The sequence below is a fragment of the Heloderma suspectum genome, chromosome 2, assembly GCF_057233095.1.
Source record: "Heloderma suspectum isolate Gila_16-S chromosome 2, 16-S_ref, whole genome shotgun sequence".
NCBI classification, from domain to species: Eukaryota; Metazoa; Chordata; class Lepidosauria; order Squamata; family Helodermatidae; genus Heloderma; species Heloderma suspectum.
In genome coordinates this window covers 248,982,522-249,009,591 of record NC_139459.1, presented here as the reverse complement: position 1 = coordinate 249,009,591, position 27,070 = coordinate 248,982,522, and the positions used below count along the sequence as shown (strand labels likewise).

Sequence of the window (27,070 nt, the reverse complement as noted above, 5' to 3'; positions counted from 1 at the left end):
TTCAACATTCTGAGGGGATAGGAATAGGATAGGATAAAGCTTTTAAAGTTTCCAGGCTCTGAATAGCTTTGTGATTTGGCTACAGTACTTGAAAGATGTGTCGTAAGTACAGATAAACTCTACTTTGACATCCATTCAATAGGGACGGCTGGTCTCTTATGTTCATTTATTTCACTGTGATACTGCTGAAATCCAGACACCCTGGAGACCAGTTGGATTCTAGAAAGAGTCTGGAAAGGATTGAGAAGGTCTCCCTACCCTTTGTGATCCAGTGTGATCCAGAACATTGACTTGTGCTGGACCAAACCAAGGTTCCATTTACAGCATTTCTACACAAGGCTGTATCTACTTTCAGTTTTATGTCTTTTGTTGCAGAATTGAAATCTGAGCACTACACAAGGAGCGTTTCCTTTCCTGCTTTTCTTCTACATAGCCTCTAGGTGGCATTGCACTATGGAGGAATAGCACAAATACACCAGAGAAAATTGCGCTTTTTTCACTTTCACAGTTAAATGCTGCATTTTCTCTTCTCTAAAAAAAACTTGCCAAAAGTGCTGGTTAGACACAGAAGTGAAACTAGAAGGTCAAGACATCATCTAAAGAACATGTAAGCAACCATGAATAAGGAATGATGAGCACACAATAAATGCCTCATTTGGAGAAGCCCTTAGTCCAGTTTTCTGTTCACACAGTGGCTGGCCAGATGCCCAGACCCTGGATATCAGTGTAATAGCACCTGTCAGGGTGGACACTGAGCCCATAGAATCCCAGAGTAGTTCTGATTCTGAGGTGGAGCAGCCGCTCCTGTGAGAGGAGCACGCTCATCCTTCCCAGGGCCAACAGCTGGCAGAGATTCCTCCCACCGGCATTCCTGACATAGATAGTGGTCCCGGGAGTGAGAGAGCATGGGAAGAGGGCTTGCTGGACGCACGATGCCGACGCAGGGAGCGGTGCCAAATGGAGGGCACGGAAAGGAGGTGTAGTGCCCGGTTGGCGCGCAAGCAATGCTTGCACCCAGAGGATCCAAGGGAAAAGGGGAGGGACTCTCCCTAGCCCATAAGTTCAGGGTCTGCCAGTGATTGTCCTTCAAATGGGGATCAACTGTTCCAACTTAGGGCATAGGTACTCTGCTGCTCATAGCTAGTCGCTAATAGTAGAGTTGTTAAGTTGTAAAAAAGGAATAAAGCTTTGAAAAGAATCCCTTTGTCTGTGTCTGGACTTGGCTACTGGATTAGACTGAAAGAGGCCACCAAGGAGCCCTTGACAGCACCCTCCTGCCCATGTTCCCTAGCATACTGCCTCTGATACTGGAGATAATATATAGCCATCATGACAAGTAGCCATTGATAGCCTGATCCTCCATGAATTTGTCTAATCCCCTTTTAAAGCTGTCCAAGTTGGCAGCCATCTGCATTCAGCATCTGCGGCTGCACACACCATTCCTACACTGGATTAGGAACTGCACATTCAGTTCCATGTTGCTGGCACTTACATCAACTATCAGCAATTGGGGGGGGGAGGGAGAGAGACTGTATCCTGAGACCTGCCCTTCTCCTTTGTAGGACATGAGAAACATTGCATGATGTAAAATAGAAATTGATTAAGTGTGCCCATATAAAGGTGCAGAACAGAAGAGAGGAAGAACACTTAAGTAGGTTTGGCTCTGTCTGTGTCTTCAGCAGGGCTAGGAGAAAGCAGAATGAGTATCAGTGGGATGAGGCCTTTCCTCAATTCGCTTTTGGTCCATTTACTCCAGTGTAACAGTAGGGTGCACTTTCCGTCTCAATATTTCTGGACTAAGTTCACTGCTAGGCGAGGGGTGGAAATCCATGTTTGTCAGAGTAGTTTCTTTTCCTGAAGCAACAGTAGCTTTACAGGGCATAATAGGATCTTTTTCTCCCAGTAGTATCTCTGCATCTCAAAGATGACTGGCGCACTGGCCCAAGATGCTGCGGTTGCCATGGTATCATCTCATTTTATGATCATTAACTGGTTGTCACCTGAACCTGTAACAATTTGTTTAAATGAGTAGTACCGAACAGATACATTGAAAATACACACGCCTACCAGACTATTTGTATAATTGACTCATCAATTTTGCTAGTCATTGAAGGGTGGCTGAATGGAGTATCAGCATTGCACAACACCCTATAGAAAAAGGGGGGGCAGTATCCTCGACCAGAAAGAAAGCCTGCTTAGGTATCATGCTGCTAAGGCCGTCTGCTTCTTTGATAAAGCCTGCTTTTAACAAAAGATGAATTTCAGAACAGAAAATTCAATGATATCAGTCTATTTCTATTTCAGTCAGAACAGAAATCAGGGTAGCAAAGATTAAAAGGTATTTTACTCTCACTTAGGCCTGTAAGAAGTGGACTGAATCCCGAATTCCATGGCATGCTTGAAAGATATGCATTTGAGCAGAAGCTTTGATCTAAAGTGATAACAGCATTGAAAAATCAAAGGCTTATATAGCAAGTGACTCAAAAAATTGAAAAGGTGTCATTATAAGTCTTGTATGCTGGAGCAATTATCAAAGCATGGGGCCAATTTTCTTTCCTGAATTATCCCAATTTCTCTCCCACCCATCTTCTTCTATTTGATCCAGGGTTGTGGCTTAATTACATCAGATTTAGGGGACGGATGAATTAATGTATTTGGCTTCCATGAAAGGGAAAATCCAAGGGAGGCGAAGATCAGAGCAGGTCTTGTAAAGGATGGAATGTTCAGGCTGTCATCCCTAGTGGTGCAAGGAACACCTGAGCTGGGCAGGCAAGCTTGACAGAACACCTCTGGTAGGGTTTAGTGATTACTAAGGTCATTTTAGTAGCACAGGTAAATTGCCTGTGTGTTCAGGGCAAGGGAAGCAAAGACTCTGGTGACTTCTGGGTTAACCAGAACGTTGGTCAGCGGACCAATGGAAACTGCTCTTTTAGAGAAATGGAAAACATCTTCAAATAATTTTGGATCTTGGAAGTGGAAGAAACTCAAGGCCAAGCTCTTAACATAGGATAAAGCCTTGTTTACACATGGGACTCACTCAGGGGAAAAAAATGTGCTTATTGATTTTCTCTCTGTTATTAACGATTTATTGGGTGCTTCTGTTTTTCAATACAATACAAACGATGACATCTTCCCCTGTCCTTTCCTCCCTATCTCCCTCCTCTCCAGGTTTCCCCCAGAAACACCCCTTCATATTATCATATAGTCTCAAACTTGGAAAGTAGAGTTAGCCCAGATGCGAACAGGAGAGTTGAACAAAAATATATATAAATAAATAACAATAAAGAAGGGTGAAGAAAGAAAAAAGTGAATGAGGAAGGAGAAAAGGAAAGAAAGAAATCATTGCCATGTATAGCTCGTTGTGAACTTCCACTGGCTTTGTAGTGGCTCATGTTAATCTGCTTACAGTTCAAGAAAGTTCCCCCACATTAACTGGTATTTACTGTCTTTTTGTAGTTTGTCATAATAGATTTTTCATGGTCAGCTGAAGTCAACAAATCTTGAGTCCGCTTGCATGTATTTGGGGAGATTTTTTTGCTTTCCAACTTTGCATACTGATACACTTGGGCACTAGCACGGCCTTGCTAAACCAAGCAGCATGACCTTCTGTTAAGTTTCGTTTACTAGGAATGTACCCCACAAAGCATGGATGAGGTTTCCAGGACCATGTTGCTCTTGGTTAAGGCCTCGTTGTTAGGAACAGGTAGCTAGGATTACAGGGTGAGGTACATACTGGGACTCAAAATCCAAATGCAATTTCTATAACATCTATATTTAGATAGCATGCCATGTAATTCAGCCCCTTCACACTTCCCACGTTCATTCAGATAGTTACCAAATGTAAGGGCAACAGAACCTGATGGCCAGTCATGTCGTACACTCAGAAGCAGCTGGTGGGCTGCGTGCAGCTACTTCTTGGTGTTCAGGTCTTCCTTGATGTTCTGCTGGTTTGGGGGTATCTCAAATACTCTTTCTTCCCCAAGTCTTTGCACAATGTAGAAACACACACTTGGTGACCACCTATCCTGGTTGTACATTAATTGGGCTCATCTCATCGATGCTAAAGGACATCACCTTCCCTCAGAGCTCTTGACTGCCATTTTACCTACTGGCACTCATCCAACCTTTGCTTCAGGCTCTAGGCTTATCTTGGAAGTTCCATTGTCCATTGTTTTCTTTTTCCAAAGTCCACTGATCAACTGCATCTTGTTGTTCACATTTCTCCAGTCAGCTTTGCACATATACACTCCTGGTTTTCCCAATTCTTTGGGCTTCCACCCCACCCCACCCCACCCCACCCAGTAATATTGCATATTCTTCTGGTAACTCTCCTTCATTCACACCTCAAGAACCCTCTCACCCAATAAAGGGGGGGGGGGTATTATATGATTTTAGGCAACATCCAAAAGGGTAATACTACCAGGGAGTCTGTCTTTTGTACTGAGCACACAAAGACGCTCAACCCCAAAGCAGATTTATGGAGTCTGGTAGCATTGGTCCCCATTCACATATTCTCTTGCAACATGGGAACCCATTAGCAGAGAGAGCTAATGAGTTATAGCCAATGGTGCCAAGCTACCAGCAGAACATCCTGGTGGAACAATTCCCCACACACACACGCCCACCCCATGCAGCCACCTACACACCACCCAAATGTGCTCTGGAAGTTCGGGGGGAGCAGCAGAAGGGGAAATCCCATTGTATCAGCAGAAGTCCACTCATGTGATGTTGGGTGGAGTCCACTGAGAGCAAGACAGTTTACTTTCCACTTCATCATGATGGAAAATTTAAAATGAAATGAATATGAAACTAAAGCCTAGAAAATATAGGAAAGGTAAGATATGAAGTGAAATGCTGACACCCACATTTGAAGCCCCCTAAGAGTGAGGGAGGTTTCTGTGGAGAGGCGTGAGTTGACAGACATGGAGGTCAGGGGTGGGACAGCGGACACAATCCTGCTTCCTACTTCACACATTAGGAATATTGGAAGATGCCCCTTGAGCCATCTAGCCCAATACTGTTGACAGTGACTGGCAGCAATGGCTCTCCAGGGTTTCAGGCAGGATTCCTTCCTCGTCCTACCTGGAGCAGCCAGGGATCGAACCTGGGACCTTCTGCATGCAAAGCATGTGTTCTATCACATCAGCGGTGGTAATCTCAGGCCCACAGTCCAAATCCTGCACTCCTGGGTCCCAATCTACTTTCCAGGGTTCCTCAGATGGCTTCGCCCCTTTCCCCTGAACCTGCCCCCTTCCCCCCAACCGGTAATTGGTGGTTTTTCAGCTTTTGCATGTTTTTCCCCATGCTAAAAGATGGAAATCCCTCTCCTGAGGCTTAATTGTTGGCAGGAAGAGCTTTAGTCCAAAATATGCTGCCATGTTTGGTCTTTTGGCCCCACCCCTTTTTGTCTTCAGCCCCGCCCACCACTGGAATGACCAAATGGAATTTGGCGCTCTGGCTGAAAGAGGTTCCCCGCTCCTGCTTTACACAGAGTCCAAAGAGTTGAAAAAAAACTATTTTTGGCAGGCAGCTTTGATTCCCAGTGGGCCCTCCCATAAGGTCCATTCAGTTCTCTCATTGCTCCACTGAGCTCCCAGTTCCACATGTAAGATAAAGTCCAATGTCCTCTAATTTAATCATACTGGAGAGTCTCAAGCTATATATGCGTGTGTTTTTATTTGAAAAAGCTAAGTTTAAAACCTCTTGTTAAGACACGCTGAAAACACACTTCACATGATTCTTCATTTTCCACAGATATGAGCAGATGGTCTAAAATATGCATATCTCCAAAAAAAAAAAACCACCTTGAAACAACAAAGTCAAGTCTTAGCAGCAACCAAGGCAAAGTGTTAAACAATACCTCACAAATAATCTGTGATGGCCAACTTGGCTTCCCTCCTAATGAGTCAGTGACTCCATCTTTACAAATTATTGACATCCATTAACAAACATGTTTACAAGAAAGAAAGAAAGAAAGAAAGAAAGAAAGAAAGAAAGAAAGAAAGAAAGAGTGCAAGGGAAGATAATGTTAGTTTATTCTAGCCCTTTTCAGGTGTTACTCACAGCTGGGCTCTGGGACCACGCATTTAACCCAACCCCAAGTTTGTGTGACTTCTCCAGCCCCTTCGTATTGTGAACTTCCACAGAGGGCAGTCTTTTGTAAGCATGTAGGCTCCTCACATGATTAAGGGCCCCAGAAAGAAAAAAATATCCATTGGCGTAAATGGAGATCTTTTCCCCCTTTTGTTAACTCCCCTGCCAGGGGCGAGGGGAGAGAGGTGGAGGGATTTCAGGAAGCAAACAGGGCTGGGGAAAGGTTTAACCCTAACCTCCCAGTGAGCAGTGGTTCTGGTCCAAATTGGGGCTGCACAGACGTGCACTAGAGTAAAGAAAAAGCTAACCCTCAGCTACATGCTCACACAAGTAGCGTAACAGGTGGTTTAGCTCTTTGTCAGCCCTTCTGGTAAGCAGTGCCTGAATATGGCTGTAGTTTGCTTCAAAACGGTGTTTAACATCACCTAACACTTGCAGAAGATTCTTACATGGTAACTATAACACCTGGAGGGAGAACATGAGTTTATCAAATCTGTGTACACAGTCATGGAATACAGGACAGAAGTTGAAAGCCAAAAGAGAAAGGCCTGCAAACAAAAAGTGTAAAGAAGGGAGACACCTTCAGAACGACCAGACATCAATGATACCTCAGCATTCTTGGAACAATCATTAAGCTCACAATTGCCTCTAGTGACTGAGAGGTTAGGTTTCTGCTGAATACAGATTACCTGGCCAAACTCTTACCGATAAAAGAGAGAGGGCAAATAAAGTCCAGTGGGAAATCTTATTCTCCATAATATTGGTCTGATATATTAGCTGTGGAAGAAATATAGAGCACTCCTAAATCTAGCATAAACTGTGCTCAGCAACACACTATCTTGGACCAGGAGAGAGGGATAGTGTGTGGTAATCCTATCCTATTATATTTCTATATCTTATGTACTGTACATGGGTATCCACACCAAAGGAAAGGCCTAATAATAAATGTTACAAGGAAGATAAACAACTGCACAACAGACAGACATGATCACTGTGGGTTGTATCCCGTTGGTGTCCCTCCTCTGATGGAATGCTCTTTGATCCAGCAGAGGATTCTATCAGCAGAACAGGGAAGGAGGTCATTTGGGGTGATTGCCCCTTTCCCCATAGCTCCCTGTGCCAACTCCAATTCTGTCCCAAAGGGTCCCCCAGCCCTCCAGAATAGATTGGGGGGGGTGGCTGCAAGGGGCAGGGAGAATCACCAAAAACCAACTCCTACCCTGTTCCATTGACAGAAGCCTCCTCTGGATCAAAGTGCCTTCTGTCAGCAGAGTGATACCAATGGGATACAATCCTATATGCTCAGCCAGCTCATTCAATGGGTTTCTGGATTCCTTGTAGGCAGGTTGGGAAATCTTTGAGGAAGAAAAGCCTTCTTGAAGGCCCTCTCTCAACACATTCTTGTAGCACAGGAGTACAATGTCTATATTAAGAACATTTTTGACATGTCTTCTCTGTGGGGGAACACAACAATGAAAGAAATTACTTTGGGGCATTGGTGGCTGGACCTTAATGTTGTTTTAACATCATTTTTTTGTACTCCACCTACGCGGAGTGGCTAAGATGCTTGTCATTATGTATGTACAGGATGAGTCATGCAGTTGAGGAATAATTGGTCAAGCTGCCAGGATGCTCTGTAATTGAGCTGAACTACAAGGAAATATAGGATCATATTTCAGAAGTGACAAGCTGCAGAAATTATACAAGATTTCAGCAAGAGGAGCAGGGAACTAACAGCAGTTGCCTAGGGACAACAGTTACTGTCAAATGCTCCCACAGTTAAAGAGATCAACTCAGTGCTACCCAAGATGGAGGGCAGATCCACTTACAGAAGCGTCTCTTCTACTGAAGAATTCAGCCTGTCTGGATGTCTAATCATGTATTAGCTTGTTCAATAAATGATAACCAATAGGCACAGAATAGAGAGCATCTTTAGAGTTAGAGTTCTGATATTTCCTGCAAAGATGAAGCAACCTTCCCTGTGACACAACCACATGGAAAGCAAAACTTTTTGATTGCCATATTATCTTTCTAGTAGTCATATGGCTGAGGGTGTAATGAAACTTTGGAAGAAGCAAAGAGCTGCCACTGTTAACAGCCCCATGTTTGTTAGTTCCCCTCTCCCTCTTCATAGCATCTGTTACAACATAACCCATGCCCTGATGTCATTACACTCTAGATTTCCACATCCCCAGCAGGGACAGGCCAATAATGTGAAGGGGGAACAATGAAACAATTAGCATAATGACATCAAAACATGGGTAAGTTGTACCAGACATTATAGGTGGGAAGAAAATAATTTGACATGGAGCTACCAATTTCAGCAGCAGCCACATGTTGTGGCTTCATAATGTTTAGTTCTGCCCATGCACTTTATTTATTTATTAATTAGATTTCTATACTGCCCAATAGCCAAAGCCATTACATCCACATTCGACGATTGTGATGCTCTGTATGCAGGGCTACCTTTAAAGACCATTCTGAAAGTGGAGTTGATACAAAATGCAGCCACCAGGATGTTGGTAGGAGCAAAGTGGTTGTAATCTTGCATCAAGTTCAATTCCAGGATCAATTAGTGCTGGTATTAACTAAGTCTGATCTGACCTTCAGCCCCCACTGAATTGATCAACCTTTACACATGGGTCATAGGGAGATGTTCTTCCAGGGAGGCAGGGGTTTGTAAAGATTCAGATCAGGCAATGAACACACACTGGAAAGTTCCTCTGTTAGCTTGGTTTATTCAGAGAGAGAGGATGAATCACACACAATGTAAGAGGAAAGAAAACAGATACACAAATGCACATCCCTTCTGTTGCCGAGGAACCCCTGAATCAGCACAGATGTAGCTCCTAAGCCAGCATGCCGTGGCACACATCACAATCCCAGCCCCCAGAGAGGTTCCTGGTGGAGGGGGTCCTTTGGGTTTATAGTCCCTCCACCATGGACTGCAATGCAAATTGCCTATTCATCCCACAGGTGTTTTGGCCCTACTGGTAACGCACACCTGACCCTGAGTAGCTCATTGTTTCTAGCTGAAAGCATCAGAGCGGGTGTCTCCATGAGCAATTTACTCCAAGCTGGCTGCATTTGGAGGTCATTAGGGATACATGATATTATGGCCATCCAGGACCAGCAGCCACGTCGGAGCTTATCAGGGAAAAGCCAGATTTCCTGAGACTGCTTAAAGTCCGAATCTTTTCCTTAAGTCGGGTTCTCCTCAGTATAGTTGCTATAGAGATGGCGGAGAATTTCTCCCCGAAACTTCGGGGGGCTGAGCGCCAACGTGTTCGGCCCCCCGAAGAAGTTTCGGGGAGAAATTCTCCCCCCCCGCCCCCCGCACCCCCCCCCCGGGACGGGACTTACCTTTCCCGAATGTCCCTCCTGGCGGCGGGTCCCGGCGGCGGTTCGTCGGGTCGTCGTCAGGGGCGGGAGCGGCAGCCGGTCTTTCGACCGGCTGCCGCCGCCGCCATTCCAATAAAAGTAAAAAAAAAAATGCCCCCGTGATAGGCTACGTGATGATTAACGTAGCCTATCACGGCTAGATTTGCAAAGTCAGCCGTGATAGGCTACGTAAATCGTCACGTAGCCTATCACGGGTGACTTAAAAAAAAAAAAAGCGCGTACGGCTAATGGTGGCCCCCATAGGGAGCCGCCATTCACGTTCCTTATTTGGTCGCTGTAGTCTACGTAAAGATTTACGTAGACTACAGCGACCAAATAAGGAACGTGAATGGCGGCTCCCTATGGGGGCCGCCATTTGCGTACGTGCTTTTTTTTTTTTTAAGTCACCTGTGATAGGCTACGTGACGATTTACGTAGCCTATCACGGCTGACTTTGCAAATCTAGCTGTGATAGGCTACGTTAATCATCACGTAGCCTATCACAGGGGTGGTTTTTTTTTTAACTTTTTATTTCATGGCCGGGCGAGGCAAGGCGCCTCCTCCCTGGCCTGAATTTCGGCCGGGCGAGGCGGGAAGCCTCCCCCCCAGCCTGAATTTCGGCCAGGTGAGGCGGGAAGCCTCCCCCCCTGGCCTGAACTTCGCGGGGAGAGCAGCGAAGCGCCTCCCCCCCACCGCGAAAAGCTGCGAGACCAGGTAAGTGGCTTTCATGCACTCCTATATGTGCCCCAACCCTGGCGTTGTCCTCGGGTATGCTAGACCTGCCCAGGAGTGTGCCTTTCACCATGACCCCGGTCAAGGGGTGTTTCCCGCCAGTGTGTTTCCCAGCACAAACCAATCAGTGTCTACTCAGAAGTAACTCCCATTGTGGTCAAAGAGGCTTGTCCTCTGAATGCTCACATCAGAACTTACAGAGATCCCCCTCCCTCCCTGAATTGAAATAGCGCATTTTAAAGTGCTAATTCCCTAAAGGCTGTAAAGCGCTTTCACGAAGCTGTGATTCTCCATTGTTTGGTTTATTGCCATTCAGAAGTAACTGCTTCCACCTTCAATTATCCTGATCCTGTGCAGCATCAGGTTAGAAAGAGGGCTGGTTTCCCATCCATTTCCCCTCCCTGTCTTTCCCAGCACAAACATATGCATGTCTACTCGGGAATAACTCCCCTTGTGGTCAATGAGGCTTGTCCCCAAACTGCACACTCCTGAGATTCCCATGAACTGAAATAACACATTTGAAGAGCCTTAACATCAAAGCTTGGAAGCGTCAATTTATCACAGCAGGGCAGCTAGAACACAGTATTCTTTTCATGATTATTGAGCGCGGGGGGGGGGGGATTTCTGTGGGAGGAAACCTCCCAGGATTTTATCAAAGGAGAAAGGCAGAAGAGCCTGGATTGGGGGGCGGGTTCTCTTACTGGTTGAGCAGCCCCTGCCAGTCAGATGATGTTCATTCCAACCCCCTCCCTCCCCACCCAGAAGTACATTCTGTGAAACAACTGCCATACACTTGCTCGTGGAGCCCTGTGCAGACCAAATCCAGCTCCTTGAAAAATCCGGATAAGCCACAATCGGCTTCTCCTTCAGTCATTGTGGAGAAATGCCCCAGGCCCAGGGACAGCAAATACTTAGGCAAAGAGAAGACTTATTGTATGCATCAAATCCTAACCTCCTCGCCACACACGTGTCTCCTGGTGGGTCTCACTACAGAAGGGTGAGCCTGTTTGCACAATCACAGAGGGGGGGGGAAAGCCACAGAAACTCACTTTGTCATATTACTACATCATTCCGCTGAAAACACAATGCTGACTTGGCAAGGCTGTGGCCAGGGAAGCCAGCAGAGCCATAGCAAATTGACAGGGACCATTTTTCAGATGTTTTGTTTCGGGCTATATTTTGGGGGGTGAGACAACATATGGGGGTGTGGGGGAGAGGAAGAATCAGAGTAGCCACCATTTTGTTTTTCCTAGAAAGCCCTGTTCTGAGGTGCTTTGGGAATTTGGGAAATTCAAAATGGCTTCCACCATAAAAATGGCCACCTCCTTTGCCACTTACTGGGGGCTGCCATTATATTACAGCAGCTGAATATCTATAGATACTTTTACAGAGCAGGTGGGATCATTTATCTAGCACCTCATTTTATTTAAAGATGTAGTGTTAAATAAATACCTCTCCAAGCAAAAGGCGGTTACTGAAGCAGGCTTGTTAAATTATAAAGTCACATACTACCCTATTTTTAACCTGAAATACTAGGAAATCTTTTTTGTTGTTGTTGGATTTCTTTTATTTTTAATAAGAGTTTATTGCAAACTTCCCACCCCCAACAGCTTATTCAAAAGCAGACCAAAAGTTTAAAAGGTTTCCCATGCCGTTTGGAGGGGGGTGGAGGCATGGGGGAAGCAGAGATTAACAGCCCAGTCCTATGTAGGTCTAATCAGAAGCAAACACTGGCCCCGCTGAGTTCAGTGGGACTTACTCCCAGGTAAACATACTGATGAATCAGTGAAATGATGTGGCGAAACAAAGTTCGGGGTGGATTACATGAAACCATTCCTTCTTGACTTACTGAACCAATTTCAACGATTTTTGGTCGAATCACTGTTTCTCTCCAGCCCTACTAGCAAATCATTTCTATTCTCATCTTCTAATGACTACATGTGATTTACCAAGAACATACTCCACCAGGAATCTCTTACACAGAAGCCCAAAATGTTTTCAAGTTGCACAGGACTGCAACTAAGGCTGCTATTCTATGCACACAGACCAGGAAGTAAGTCCCATTGAACATAGAGGAATTGCTTCTGAGTAACCATATAAAGGATTGCACTGCATGTCCTTAATCAAATGCAAAATCACACCAATGCAAACTTTGAGAGAGAAATCTCCCCATATATTTTTTTGTCCAGGGATCATCTAGGGAACTTGGATTATATTTTTGCTCCTATTTTAGTCAAATGGGATGATGACTCATTTGGCCTAGAGTATATCTAAAGAGCTAAAATGAAGATATGGTCTATGTGTATGCATAAGCGTGTCAATATTTTTATTGCAGGAAGGTGAAAATGAAATTTCTAGCACATGGCTCACTGGAGAGCTATACTGAGCATCCACCCGGCAACAGAAAATATGATGATCTCATTTATAATGTCTCTTGGCCTTTCCCCCCCCCCTTTTCTTTCCATTTTTTTCTTCATTGCCAAAACCTGAGCTAATAAAACTTCAGCATTTACTCTGCCTTCCTGCTACAAAAAACACAAGTGCAAGATGATTTCATCAGCTCCAGATAATAGATATGCACATAACCAGAGGGAGGTATATTTAATAACTTTGCTAAAATACACACTGGAATCAAAATGAAGACTAATATATATATATATATATATATATATATATATATAAGTACAGAAGGTAATAAAGTATAATCTATTATCTCAGCTCATTTTAGTCAGGAAATAATATCGCAAAGTTAATATGATGCATATGAGCCCTTATGAAAAACAGGCAGGAGAAGCTTACGGCCTTATCCACTTCTAGCTGCGATGATGGGCGATTAATAAGTGCCATGGAGAGGTACAGAATCGAAATCAGATGGACTTTGGGGGAAGAAAGTGGCTTGGAAATGAAACTGTCAGGCTGAGAAGGAGCAGTGAGTGATCCCACCACTGCATTCATAAGGAAGTGAAGGAAGAGTTTCCTTTCCACAGTCAAACTGATGTGCCATTGATCTCAGCAACAACTCATACATCTACTCAAACTGGCAGTCTACTGCTTTTATTTGCTGCCCTGGGTAACAATATGTGTGGGAAGAAGAGGGAAGGGCAAGAAAGCCACTGGGAGTAGTGGAAGAAACAACAACAGTACTCACATTGTAGGGGATCTAGAACACAGATAAAGGCTTGATAGATCAGTGCAAGGACAGTGAAGAGAAACAGTCATTACATGAAATGTAGCAAGACAGTGGGGAAACCATTTCCTAACAATGTAATTTTATCAATAACACAACTACATTTCAGGAGGTTGAAGCTTTAAGAACAAAACAGTTCCCCTGGCTTAAGGAAACGTAAAGGTTTGAACCTGGTGATTTTTGGACACTTTCCACTTATGGACCAACATAGAATTTGGTCCTTGAATGGGACTAGCCCTAAAACTGCAGTGGGAGCATCATGAAACTGGATTACAGATCAGAAGCAGATGATGACTAGGGATGTACAAAACACTTACCTGGTTTTGTCCAGGGACATCTGCGGTGGGGGGGGTGCTCCGTCCCTCCCCTTGAAATTCTCCCCGGCCGGCTCCACTCTGCGGTGACTCCGCAGAGCCAGCAGCCGGCGCTGCCCGCAGCCAGACATCCAGCCTCTGGGCTGCGCAGAGATGCAAATGGCAGCCGCCATAGGGACATTTGCATCCCTGTCTTTTTCTGTGATAGGCTATGTATATATTTACATAAATATTTACGTAGCCTATCACGGCAAAAAAACAGGAACGCAAATGGCGGCGGCTACGGTGGCCGCCATTTGCATTCCCGTTTTTGCCGTGATAGGCTATGTAAATATTTACGTAGCCCATCATGGCCTCTGCAGGGACACAAACGGCGTCCCTGCATTAGCTGTGATAGGCTACGTAAGTATTTACGTAATATAGGCTATGTAAGTAAGCAGATGCGGCCGCCATTCGCAAAGCAGCGCGAACAGCACCAGGTAAGTGCTCTGTTTCGCATGCCTTTCATGGGGTGGTGGAGCGGGGGGCTTCGTTCCGCCAAGGATTTCGGGGGGCCAAATGCACTGGCATTTGGCCTCACTTTGATCCGTGGCAGAATTCTCCAACGTCCCTAATGATGACACACTATTATTACTGTAAAGATGATCATTTTCACATTTCTTAAGCTCTGCTTGCCTCATTAACATACTTATGAAAATGTGAGCTGGAACCAATGCTGTCATTACACTGATAGAAGCAGTTCCATCAGCAGAACTGGGAGGGGGATTATCCCCCCTTGCCCCAGCAACCCCTCTGTCCCCTCAAAATCTGCTCTGGAGGGATGGGAAACCCTCCAGAGAATATTTTAGGGTAGCACAGAAGAAGCAGGAGGAGGAGAAAGGAAGAAATTATGTTGGATTTGACCCTGTGTAATTTATTCCTTTATCTGTTTAGTTACTGTGAATTGTATATTTATTTTTTCCACTTCCACCGTACGCATATTTCACAGACAGCTATGTATATTGTGGTTTCTAGAACAATAATGGGGAAATGCAATTGCTCCCTCATTATAGCATCAGTAATTCTAATAAGACATTCTGCCTTGACATCATAAACAACATGACAATAAATTTACCAGTCATAAAACATATTTGGTAAGCATACATCTCTAGCACTCAGGCACCATAACAAATTAATCTCATATTCAATGTGCAGCACAGGGCATGCTAAAATTAGAACTTCAAAATGACAGATATCGATTTGAATTCCCCCCAAATTCAAATACTTATCTCCTAAATCTATATTTGATTCCCAAAGTTGCTTTGTGATGGTAAAATCATTTTTCAGCTGAATAGGTTGGATCCAGACTTAGCCATACTTAGATCCATTGCAGTCAATGGATCTTAAGTTACTCATGACTTAAGTCTCATTGATTTTAGTGGGTCTACTCTAACTATGATAAGTCCGGATCCAACCCAATATTGTTGGTCTTTAAATGATTATATTAACTCATTTCTTAGTGGCCCAAAGCACTGTATGTTGTACTACTGGAAAATCAAGAAGACCCTTCTCTGATCCAGATTCTATGCATTTTGAATTCATAATCTTCTCAGTTTTCAATTTTGAATCAAATTTTAAACGTTAATGGAATTTGGCTTCCCCTGTTTATAGATCACTTCAGAATAGCTCTCATGGAGATTATCTTAGTTTAGAGATCAATGACTGTTGCTCAGTCATGTATGACAGTCATCTCCATAATCACAGCTGTCATTTGGCCTCTCCATAGCACACTCTACACCAGCATGGCTGGCTGGGGGATGCTGGGAGTTGTAGCCCAACTCATCTGGAGGGTACCAAGTTGGGGGATGTTGCCCTAAGGACACCCAGCCCAGACATTCAACCCAGTCCAGCTATGCATGCAGAAGCAGGCTCCCACACATGGATCCCTAGCTGGATGGAGAATTCTAGGGACAAACAGGTGCTGGGTGAGTTATTCCCCAGCCCAAGCCTATAATCCTGGATGTGCACATACAGCCATTTTGTAAAAGCTCACATCCCACTGATCAGCTGTTTCTGTCACAGCACAGGTACAGGAGCCCTTGGAGAATGAAACCGCTGAGGAGTGTACAAGCAGATCCTGGGGAGCAGTCCTCAACTGGGTCCTCACCCCTCCAACTTTCACTCCCTAGAGCACCTGAGGGGTGGAGCTTCCAGAAGGCCTCTCCTGGCCTGACTATAAATTCCTGCCAGTAACTCCCTGGCAGGGGCAGGGAGTTAATACTCCCATTCCTGGGCTGCTGTCCATGGTCCTGAAATTAACTCACTTGCAGAAGTGAACCAGCTTCCTGTCCCATTTGGCATTTTGTGCCTCCTCGCCTGAGCCACTGCCCAGAGAAGATGACAGAAGCCTAGATGGAGCAGGACAGTTTAGGAGGGAGCATAGGAGCTGGATTCAGTTCTCTTTCCCCTTATACAGACTCTCCACCCACACGATGAAACAACTAGGTTTTAGTTTTTGCCAAAAATGGTCGGGGGGGGGGGGGAGCAACATATCTGCAACCTGGGTAGCTTTGTATCCACTTCGTTAGACTGGAAATCCTTTTTTCTCCAGCAATATTGGTGCTTTTGCAGTTGACTAGCATTCTAATATTCTGGACAGCTGACCAACATTAATTGTGCTTATCCCCAGGGGTGCATGTGTGTGTGTTTCAACAATAGCATACTGTCCTCAGCTTCTTGGAGGAAAGGTGGGATTTGTGTAAAGTAAATAAATATTTTTAAAAACTCATCAATCCAAACCAACTAGCAGGATGGCCATTGGGAGAAAAACAATAATTACGCAAAACCAACAGTGATCACTCCAAACTACTGTGATACTTGGTATTTTTTCTTTGAGCTACTTCCTGGTTTGCTTCTGCCAGAGCTGCAGAAGCTGACATCTGGAAGAATCCTTGATTCAGACATAATAGGAACCCAGGGTTTCCCTGATGAAAATGAGCTGGAGTTAGGGATGGCCGAAAGGGACTTACCTTGTCCCGCAGCTTGCTTCGCGGTGGGGGGGAGGCGCTTCGGTTCTCCCCCCAAAGTTCAGGTGAGGGGGGGAGGTGCCCCGCCTCGCCTGGCCGAAATTCAGGCTGGGGGGGAGGCGCCCCATCCCTCGCCGGCGAAATTCAGGCCAGGTAGGAGCGCCCCGTCTACCCGGCCGCGGAAAAAAAGTAAAACACACACACACACCCGTGATAGGCTACATAACGATTTACGTAGCCTATCACAGCTAGATTTCCAAAGTCAGCCGTGATAGGCTATGTAAATCATCACATAGCCTATCACGGGTGACTTTGGGGGAAAAAAAAGCGCGTACGCAAATGGCGGCTCCCATGGGGACCGCCACTTGCGTTCCTTATTTTGGCATGTCTAGTAGCGTTCCCTTATTTTCGCTGTAGTCTACGTAAATGTTTACATAGACTAGACGTGCCAAAATAAGAAACCCAAATGGCGGCGCCCGATGGGCACCGCCATTTGCATACGCACTTTTTTTTTTTCCCAAAGTCACCCGTGTTAGGCTATGTGACGATTTACGTAGCCTATCATGGCTGACTTTGGACATCTAGCCATGATAGGGTACGTAAATCGTTACGTAGCCTATCACGGGTGTTTTTTGTTTTTTTTACTTTACTTTTTTTTTTGCAATGGTGGCGGTGGCAGCCGGTCAGGAGACCGGCCGCCGCCCCCACCCCCCAACGAAACGCCGCCGAAACGCCGCCAGGACCCGCCGCAGAGAGGGACATTCCCCGAAGGTAAGTCCCATCCCGGGGGGGCGGGGGGCTGGCAGAGAATTTCCCCAACACTTTCGGGGGGCCGAATGCATCGGCACTCGGCCTCCCGAAGATTCGTGGAGAAATTCTCCGCCAACCCTAGCTGGAGTGAACCTTGGACTCACACATTCCCCCTTCCCTTTCTTGCTCTTTCAACCCTGTGAGGAGGAGACATTTTTGATTTTAAACTAACCACTGTTTCCTGTTATGTTCAAATTTGGGGAAACCATAATTATTGAAACCATGATTTCAAAACAAGTCAGGATCTGAAAACAGTATTTACATAGGAACACAGGAAGCTGCCTTATACTGAGTCAGGCCACTGGTCCATCTAGCCCAGTACTGTTGACACTGACTGGCAACGGCTCCCCAAGGCCAAGCAGGAATTTTTCCAGCCCTACCTGGAGATACCATGGAGTGAACCCAGAACCTTCAGCATGCAAAGCACATGCTCTACCACTGTGCCACAGCCTCTACCCTAAGCATAGTTTTGTTTACATGTGGTTAGTAAGAATAAGCCAGGATTCAACCATGTTTTCAAATCCTGGCTTGTTCAGAGATAGTTTAAACAAGCAATGGTTCCCCAAGTTTGGGCATCTCTGGATAGTTAGTTTAAAATGGAAAGCAAAAATTTCTGATCTCATTGTTGGCCAAAAAGAAGAGATGGGAGGGGGAGCCCAAGGCTCACTGTAGCTCATTCTCATGGCAAGAACAGCGATCTCCCATTCTGCCTGAACAATGCCTAAAGCTGTACTCCCATCTGCACACTTCAGAGCAAACTGCTGATCACAGTGGGCCTTGCTTTCAAAGAAGCATGCACAGATATGAACAGGCTACGTGTGTGAGTCCAATATTCAATTGCAAATTCAACTTTCTGAAAAATGTGATGTGATTACGGCCACTACCCAATGCAAGACCCAGTGCCCAGTCATCATCCTGGACCAGGAAGATGCGTCCTTTTAACCTGGGACCCTTGCACATTATCATTTTGCAGTTCAGCGCAGGATCAATCTGTTACATACACAGTCCAGTTTCCTCCACTTAACTGAAGCCTTTGTAATCAGGTCAACAGGATGCATGTGCCCAAATTCCTGTATCAATAAGAAACAGATGAAATAGGATACAGATTAAATTTAAACGTCTGCTTACCGGGCAGTAGATGATGAACTACCTTACCTTTAGATCCTTGAAAGGAGTGAAATATGTTTTCTGTGGCTGTGTGGGTTGAAGCTGAAAACACCCAGAAGCTGGACAATAAAGCTAATGTCATGTTCTGTCACAGACTAATTTAATTTGGGGCCTTTATTGTGACAACCCATCCCCTTGCAGCTTACGTGGACAGGAAGGACTGTTAAAGCAGACATGTTGGATCAGCACCAAGGGCAAAACTACACATTATGTTGGAATTCAGTGACTGCCTCTCACAGTGTAATGTTGATCTTCAAAAAGCAGCCATGGGGGAAAGGCACAATTTGGATCAGGGCTGCAGTGCATGTGGAGGGGGTTAACCCTTTTATCCCTGCACCTATTCCCCAACTTATTTTTTGTGCTCATATGCTTTCCTGTCTGTGACTGATAACAGCCAGGGGGAGTTATGTTGTGGCCACAGAACAGGGAGAAATGGTCAGACCCCTTTCCCCCCTGGCATGGCCCTGATCCAAATATCCCCACCCCTCTGCCCCACAGCTGCTTTCAAAAGGATAAAATTGAGAGTTCCAAGGACTTCAACCTAATATGTATTTTGACCCTGAATTGTGCTATTGTTAAACCAGAATGAAGACAGCTGTCATCTCTTCATTATTCTGTGAAAATTCACACTGAACATACCTAGCTAGCAATTAGCATTTCTTACCTTTAATCTTTCTGTTACACCATCAGTGAAACTGACTGTGAATTCAGCAATTTTGGGCACTCTGAGTTTTCCTTTGTTCTTCTGGTCTGGTTGGTATTCTGTTCTTGTTTTCACAATCACCTAGGAGCAAATGTTGACACTTTAACTTTTCAGAACAAAGGAAGCATATTTCAGCTGGTTTAAATTTTACCTTACAATTGATTCAGCTCCCTTAATAAGTCATGTAAACTGAAATCATCATCAGAATAAAATAAAATAAAATACAATGAGGACCATAAATTAGGTGTGTCATCAGAACTTCCCACAACTGTGAGAGACTGAACTTTATTTAAGTGGATAAATCCCCCACACATGGTAGGATCCCCTTAAGGCAGCAGTAGACAACTTGTGGCCCTCCAGATATTTTGGCCTACACCTCCCATCATTCCAGGACTCAACAGATGCCTGCTTCTCCGCTCCCTCTGTTAGGTGTGCAAAAGCTACACATCATGGCACTCTGGGTAATGGGAGGTCTGTGTTTGCCTCACATAGCTCCATACCGAGGGAAGGGTGAGAATCTTGTTTCAGTTTGTTTTTTATGGGAATCTACCAATATTTGCAAAGTTCTCCACATTCAGACAAAAAGAACTTGAAATTGAAAAATTCAAATGTGGGAGAAAGCAAAACTGATAGATGCACCCATCGCTACCCATGCCTTTGGTGCCGTCTCAGTTACTCACCACCTGGATTGTGTCCCTGCTGGCCTTCCAACCTCTTCTAGGCAATGATAGCAAGTGTGTAATTTGAACTGACCCTTTTTACCTAGCAAACTAGGGTCTCCGAAAATCATTCTCCAGCTCTGCTTTTATAAAAACCTGATCCTACCTTTGTTATCAGAGGCACAAATAACTACTGGAAATACAGACATGTCTCGCTTGTGGTACCAAAAGTAATGTTTGTTTTTTTCATTTACGCTCTACCTGATATGGATATTTTGAAAGCCTGAATCCTGGTGAGCATGACCAATTTATAATCCAATTAAGGGTGGTACCAAATTTTACAAGGAATGTCATGCTGCTGCCAAAAATGGCAGCCCCTTATAAAGTCCTGCCCCTTCCCCTCCATAACATGACTTACCCATATCCTGGCATCATTACACTATGCCTTTCCCACCTCCATTAGGAGCAGCCATTAATGTAGAACAGTGGTTGGGAAATGCATTATTATTATTATTATTATTATTATTATTATTATTATTATTATTTACTCACACCCTCCACCTGCCAGGCACCCAGGGCAATGTACAACAAAAACAATAAAACCACATAAAACCATGGAACACTGGAGCAAAAACCCATACAATAAAGTAAAAGTGGCATTAATATTCAAACTGAAGAGCAACAAAAACATTATACAACATTAAAAGAGTCTTTACTGCACATCTAAATCCAAAGGAGGAAGGAGTCAATCTCATCTCTCTCGGGAAGGAGTTCAAGAATCGGGGTGCAGCTACAAAAAAAGTCCTTCTCGAGTATCCACCAACCCAGCTTCTCTAGGTGGCGGGACTCATAACAAGGTGTCCAATAATGATAATAAATTGCAGGCAGGTCCATATGGAAGGAGGCAATCCTTCAGATATTGTGGCGCAAACCATTTAGAGCCATTTAATGATAAACTGTTTAATGATTTCAGGACACAGAGATCTTCTATTTTAAACCTTAGCTACACTCACTAAAGATACTACTTCCCTTGCTCTTGTTTAGAACTAGTTTGGATCCTACCAGCCGTATTCCTTGACCCCATGAGCAGTGAGCATTACTGCTAGTCATTTTGACTCACAAGACACACATAAACACATACACAACCTTCCCAATAACAGCAAAGGGTCTTGTGGCACTTTAAACGAACAAATTCATTCTGGAATATGCTTTCATGGACACTGGACACTTCATCAGATGCATGAGGTACTAACTTCGACTCGAGACACTTCCCAATGTTACATTATATTTTGTATTGCATTTTAATTTGGAAGCTAATTTTTGGGCTGAATGATGTTAGGAAAAAGATCTTAACCAAAGCTTATGTTCCAAATGCAAAAGAATGTTGTGTTGTTCATAATACAGAGGTGGTGACAATAGCCTCAATGGCTACTCACTTTCACATCATACGTTCAATGCTTGAATGATTTTTAAATCCATAGTGTGAGAAATCTCTTGTTAGTAGCCCATGTGGTCACAAACAACTGAGAACTGACACAAACCGCTTCTAATCCTTTTCCTTTTCTGGCCCTTCAAGACAGAGTACCACTGAGACCCATCAGTGAGAAAGTCATTTTCTGCTTTTCAGCTTGCCAGAAAATACATAAATATCAAAATACAAATAAAAAATGAATGAGATCAAAATAAACTTATGCTGAGATATTTAAGCAGAACTAGAGATGTCAGAGAAACCTGCAACAGATTCAAATGAGTTTGAATTTCTATGAATACGACCTGCAGATTCCAAAGTGGACCAGCTTTTTCCAAGTCATGTGAATTCTGTGGACTGGCAGACCGTTTTTTCACTTTTGCGGGGGGGATTCGCGCAATCTTGTTCATTTGCAAATATGCACTTTGCTAATGCACATTAGCACTAACATGAATTAGTGCAAGTGCACAGCAGCACTAATGCACATTAGCGAATGAACAAAATTCTCATACAAAAAATCCAATGAGAGGACAACAGAATGAAAGTCTCCTGACAATCCACAAAACACAGACAAAATGGATTTAACCAAATCCATACCTCCCTAACTGACTGCCAGGAATCTCCTCTTTGTCATCTCCCCTAGTGCTGTCCCCTTTGTAATTAGTCCCCCTCCTGCCACCCCTGAAAAATTATTTGCTTATGTATTGGCAGCAGCACAGTCCTGTGCACATCCACTGGGAAGGAAGCCCCATGGAGTTCAATGGGACTTAATCGAACATAATAATGTATATTGCAGCCTTAAAGGGTTTTTTTTTAATCTTATCTTTCTATGCATTGATGAAGCATACAACAACAAAATCAATCATGTTCCATTAAAAAGGTAACAATTTAAAAGTATAAAAGCTATCAGAAGATCACAGAAAATTAATACAGTTCTATCCATCTCCATTAGATAGTATACACATACCACCCAGCCACTAACCACCAAAACTATTACAAAGCAACCAGATTTCACATACACAAATAATGAGTACACATAGGCACACATCTATTGGGAGCCATGCCTCCCCCACCCAAGTGGGTTGTAGGGTGGCCATGTATCCTATTTTACAGAGGACTGTTTGAAGGGCTGTCCAATCCTAATCCAGTTTAAAGAACCCTAAGAAGGGAAAGCAGGGACCTTGACATTCTCCATCAACACTTAGCACCTGTGAGCACCTCCACCAAGCCTGCTGATACCCCCCTCACACACGCGGACGTGTGTGTGTATGTGTGTGTGTGGTGCTACTTTGGCTACATAAGCATCAGCACACATGCCTGAACATCAGAAATAGATGGAATGGTTCTCCAACTGTGGGAAACCTTATGTAGCCAACAAGGAATAATCCACAGACAAGAGGGAGGTATCAGTAGGTTCAGGAGAACCCCAAGGTTTGCAGTAATTTAAAAAATATATTTAGCTCTATTCAATTCAATTTATATAACCTACATTTCCATGACCACCACCACCCCAAAATGGTGCTCAAGGCCATTTGGAGCAGGGGAGGGGAGACCAAGGAGATAAAACAAAAAACAAAACAACCCCAAACAACTGAATAAGAACTGAGTGTGTTCAGTGCCACAGAATGTTGGCTGACATTTGGAGGCAGTGGGGAGGGGGGAGAGAGGCTGAGAGCTTTTCTACATCAGGCTTTTAACCCACCACTTGACAAAGGCTTCTGCTTCTGGATTCTTCGAGGGATTAAGATCAGCTCCTTTACACGTGTTTTTTTCCCAGGGTTTTTCTTTCTCTGCCTTTGTTTATGTTCTGTTACACAACCACTAGGTGGTGCTGTGGTATAGGAGAATTGGGCAAATACCCTAGGTTTCATGCTGCCATTCATAGATATATATATATCAGACTTTCCTCACTGATGAAAAAAAAAACCCACTAAAATGCTTGCAAACAATGGGAGAGACCCTGGAGGATGACGCTATCATGTAAAGCACCCACAAACTACCACGAGTGAGAAATCATGAGTGCAGAATAAATGCCTTGTGTAGAAAGGCTTATGGACCAGGGTCAGGGGACTGAATTAACAGACATGCCTACCAGCAAATCAAATATTGCTTCAGCTCTCCATTTTGCCCTTCCCCCTATGCTTCAGATAGGCTATCCATGTTTTAAAATCTTACCCTCTAACTGTTTCAAATCAGCCAGAACAGCCATGATTTTCAGAGGCCTGAGTTGGGGAAAAGTCAGCCAGAGCCGCAACAGAAGGCAATAGAAGTTTGGGACAAGGAAGTGTTTGATTCAGCCATCCACCCACTTCCTTAATTTATGAATGAAGTACATCACGATGAATATTAAGCGTATTTTAAAAGTGGGGGTGGGGGCAAAGTCACCTTGTTTTGTGAACTGAGCTGTGGAGCAAGGGAACTCGAGGAGTGGTTTTTCCTGATGGAAAAGGCGCAGCCCTTGACAGAAAACCCTGGGCTATGCATGGACTCAGGGGCAACTGAATACTCAATATGTGGGGCGGCGGGAGACCACAGTTGAACAGTGGTGAGAGAAAGGCACTCTAAATATGCTCAGATGATTTTCTTCCCCTGTTCTGGGACTCAGCCCTGGTATTACAAGCAGGCCCCTGGTGTTCCAAGATGTAAGAGCACAGGGAGTCACTGACTAGAAGCAACGGCTCTCCAGGTCTGAATATTCCAAGGAATATTCAGACCTTGCCTGGAGTCTGGAGATGCCAGGGATTGAACCTGGGGCCCTCTGCATGCAAAGCAGGTGCTCTACCATGGAGCCACAGGTCTGCTGTAAAAACAAACTAAGCCCTGGTGAATTTTGGCACAAATTAAGTTGTAGGGGTGGAGAAGGGGGGTTAACTATATGAAGGAGGGGGAGCTGTGGAGGGGATACCCTGGTTTTTTGGAAAGTTACAGGAAGGAAAGTTATGGTGGAAATGAGGAGTGAATTGTTACATAGGGCAAACAGATGTATGTGGTGATCTCCAGGTGTAGTGTGTTGACAGCAGAGGTGGAGTCAGTGCTTAATTTGAAAAGAAAGAGGTGCTAGGGTATTAATCTATCTGGGAAATATACTCTAAACCCTGCTTCTTGGGGAGCAGGAGTTTAATAGCAAATAATAGCAGTAATAGTAAATGAAAATCACTCTGCATATGTTTATATGCACACTGCTCCTTAATGTTAACTTTATAAGGAGGAGGGTAACTAAAGTTGCCTCCACTGCCCAGTGGAGAGGGGAAAGCACAGAAGGCATTCTAGTTATTATTTAACTGTTATCTCTGCTTAAGAATTCCCTGCTGTGGATTCACTGGCTGATCTTGGGCTAATCAGTTGTTGTTGTGCCTCAGTGTTCCCTGGCTGTAAAATAGGAACAGTGTGCTCTAAATGGTATAAATAATGCATATATGTATATGCAGGCCCGAAGCCCAGCCTAAAAGTTTTGGGGAGGGGGGAATAGGGGAGGGAGTTCATCTGGTTTGCAGGCCTTTCAAAGACAAAAATGTAAACTGATTTTAATATCCTTTTTAAAAACAATTAGGGGGCAGAGAAGATTTAGGGGGCAAGCTCCCCCTAGCCCACCCCCACCCCCCGGCTATGGGCCTGTGTATATATATTTGCCTCCACTCACTGCTTTTGTCACCTTCAACCATCTGCTTGCACGCATTTTTGTTCCCACTCTCTGCTTGTAGCATTTCTGAGCCTGGATAGTGTTGGCCCTATCCACTGCATGGCACACCCCAAAGCCGGGCTACTATACACCACCCCTAGCCCCACCACCACCACTCATGCATAGGAAAGTCCTATTTTCATCTGTGAAATCTTGGAAGGTACGTGCAATTGTGGTTAAAAGTCACAAAAGAATGTGTGTGCATTTATCTGTTGGTTTGTTGCTTTATTTAAAAAAGGGGGGGGACTTTTTAATGTAAAAGTATTCCAGGGATTGCGGGGGAGGGGGAAGCAGTGTCTTGGTGACATCACAAGCAGCCAGTAAATCAGCACATTGCACAGCCAGCCTCTCCTTCAAACTTGCAGAACTTTTTTCTTTTTCTGCTCATTTTCAGAGCCTACCCCTCTGGGGAATAAAGATATGTTTAGACTAAATGCATTGAGGGTGCTTAAGAATGTAGAAAAAGCCCTGCTGAATGAGACCAAGGGTCCATCTAGTCCAGTATTCTATTTACACAGTGTCCAACCAGCTGTAGGTAGGGATGTTGGAGAAATCTTCAACAGATTCAAATGAGTTCAAATTTCTTTGAATCCGACCTGCAAATTCTGCAGTGGCCCAGGTTTTTCAGTCATGTGGATTCCATGGACTTGCCAACCACTTTTTTGCTTGGGGGGGGGGTGATTTGCACAAATTCACTCTTGCGCTAATACGTATTAGCACAAGTGGAACAAAATCTTGTATATCCCATTAAAAAAACTGATTCTGTAAGTGAGTGGATGATGGAACAAAAGACATCTGACCATCTATGAAATACAGACAGAACAGATTTAACAAAATCCATATATCCCTACCTGTGGAAACCCACAAGTTGGACATGAGTGCCATAGCAGCCTATCGATCATGTTCCCCAGCAATGGGTATACCAAGGCATACTGCCTCTGATACATGCTGCTTTCAGACTGGTCCCACTGCTATAAAAACAGCCTCCTTCTTAAAAGCACTCACCACTGACAAGATGAAGCTCCAAATCTCTGGCTCCACTTCCTCCCAACTCCCACTGAAGTCCATTAGCCCTCAACAGCTAAGCTACATCCTATTATGGGCGGATTGGATATGCCCTCTGACAGGTCAATGCACCTTATGTCCCCAGTACATAATTTTGCAGCTCATCCCAGCCTCTGTCCTAAGCAGCTACTTATATGGATCCTGCTAATTTGGTTTGATCTGTTCTCACTGCAGTAACAATCCTCCTGCACTGTCTGGTTCTCTTTTATCTGACCCACCTCTGACCTCTGGCTTTTGTGTTCTGATGTAGCATGGTAATCCTGTCCCCAGGGTGCCCCTCATTGACCCTAAAGACACTCTCAGTCTGCCTCGTGTGTCTTGATGACATTCCTTTGCCTTCGTTTTCCTTGGCTTATGTGCAGCTACTCCTAGTATTGGGCAGCCAAGATCAGACAGCCACATACTTGAAACTGGCTGTTAGGAAGAAAACACATCTCAGCTTTTCCAGACAAACCACAGCCCTAAAATACTGCTACGGAAGCATATTTCACATGTAAGAATGTAAGAATTTGGGCTGTACATGGGGATGAGTTGGGAGAGTGGGGCTACAGATTTCTGCTGTCTGCTCATCCCCCGCTTCCTAAGCACAGCCTAGGCGCCCACAGTTCACTGTGTTGCTGCCTCCATTGTCAGCTACCGTTTGTAAACAAGCGAGATGGCAGAGGATCCAAATTCCCAAATCTATCTTGTAACTTGTAAGCATGTTTAGAGATGTGTGTGATGTGGGTTGTTTCACACATTATACAGCAACAACACTCAATATATTCTTGCAGTCAAGCCTGGCTACCTGATGAGTACAGATTGGAT

At 44.4% G+C, this 27,070-nt stretch overlaps 1 protein-coding gene across 3 annotated transcripts in view; it reads right to left on the bottom strand.

The window, feature by feature from the left end:
* Positions 1 to 27,070, bottom strand: part of NSG2 (neuronal vesicle trafficking associated 2) — a 137,457-nt gene that overhangs the window by 35,932 nt on the left and 74,455 nt on the right. For all 3 annotated transcript variants that reach the window (XM_084838710.1, XM_084838711.1, XM_084838712.1), the window contains exon 3: positions 19,354 to 19,473. In XM_084838710.1, the coding sequence (XP_084694836.1) occupies positions 19,354 to 19,473 (120 nt within the window). The remainder of the gene's footprint in view (positions 1 to 19,353; positions 19,474 to 27,070) is intronic.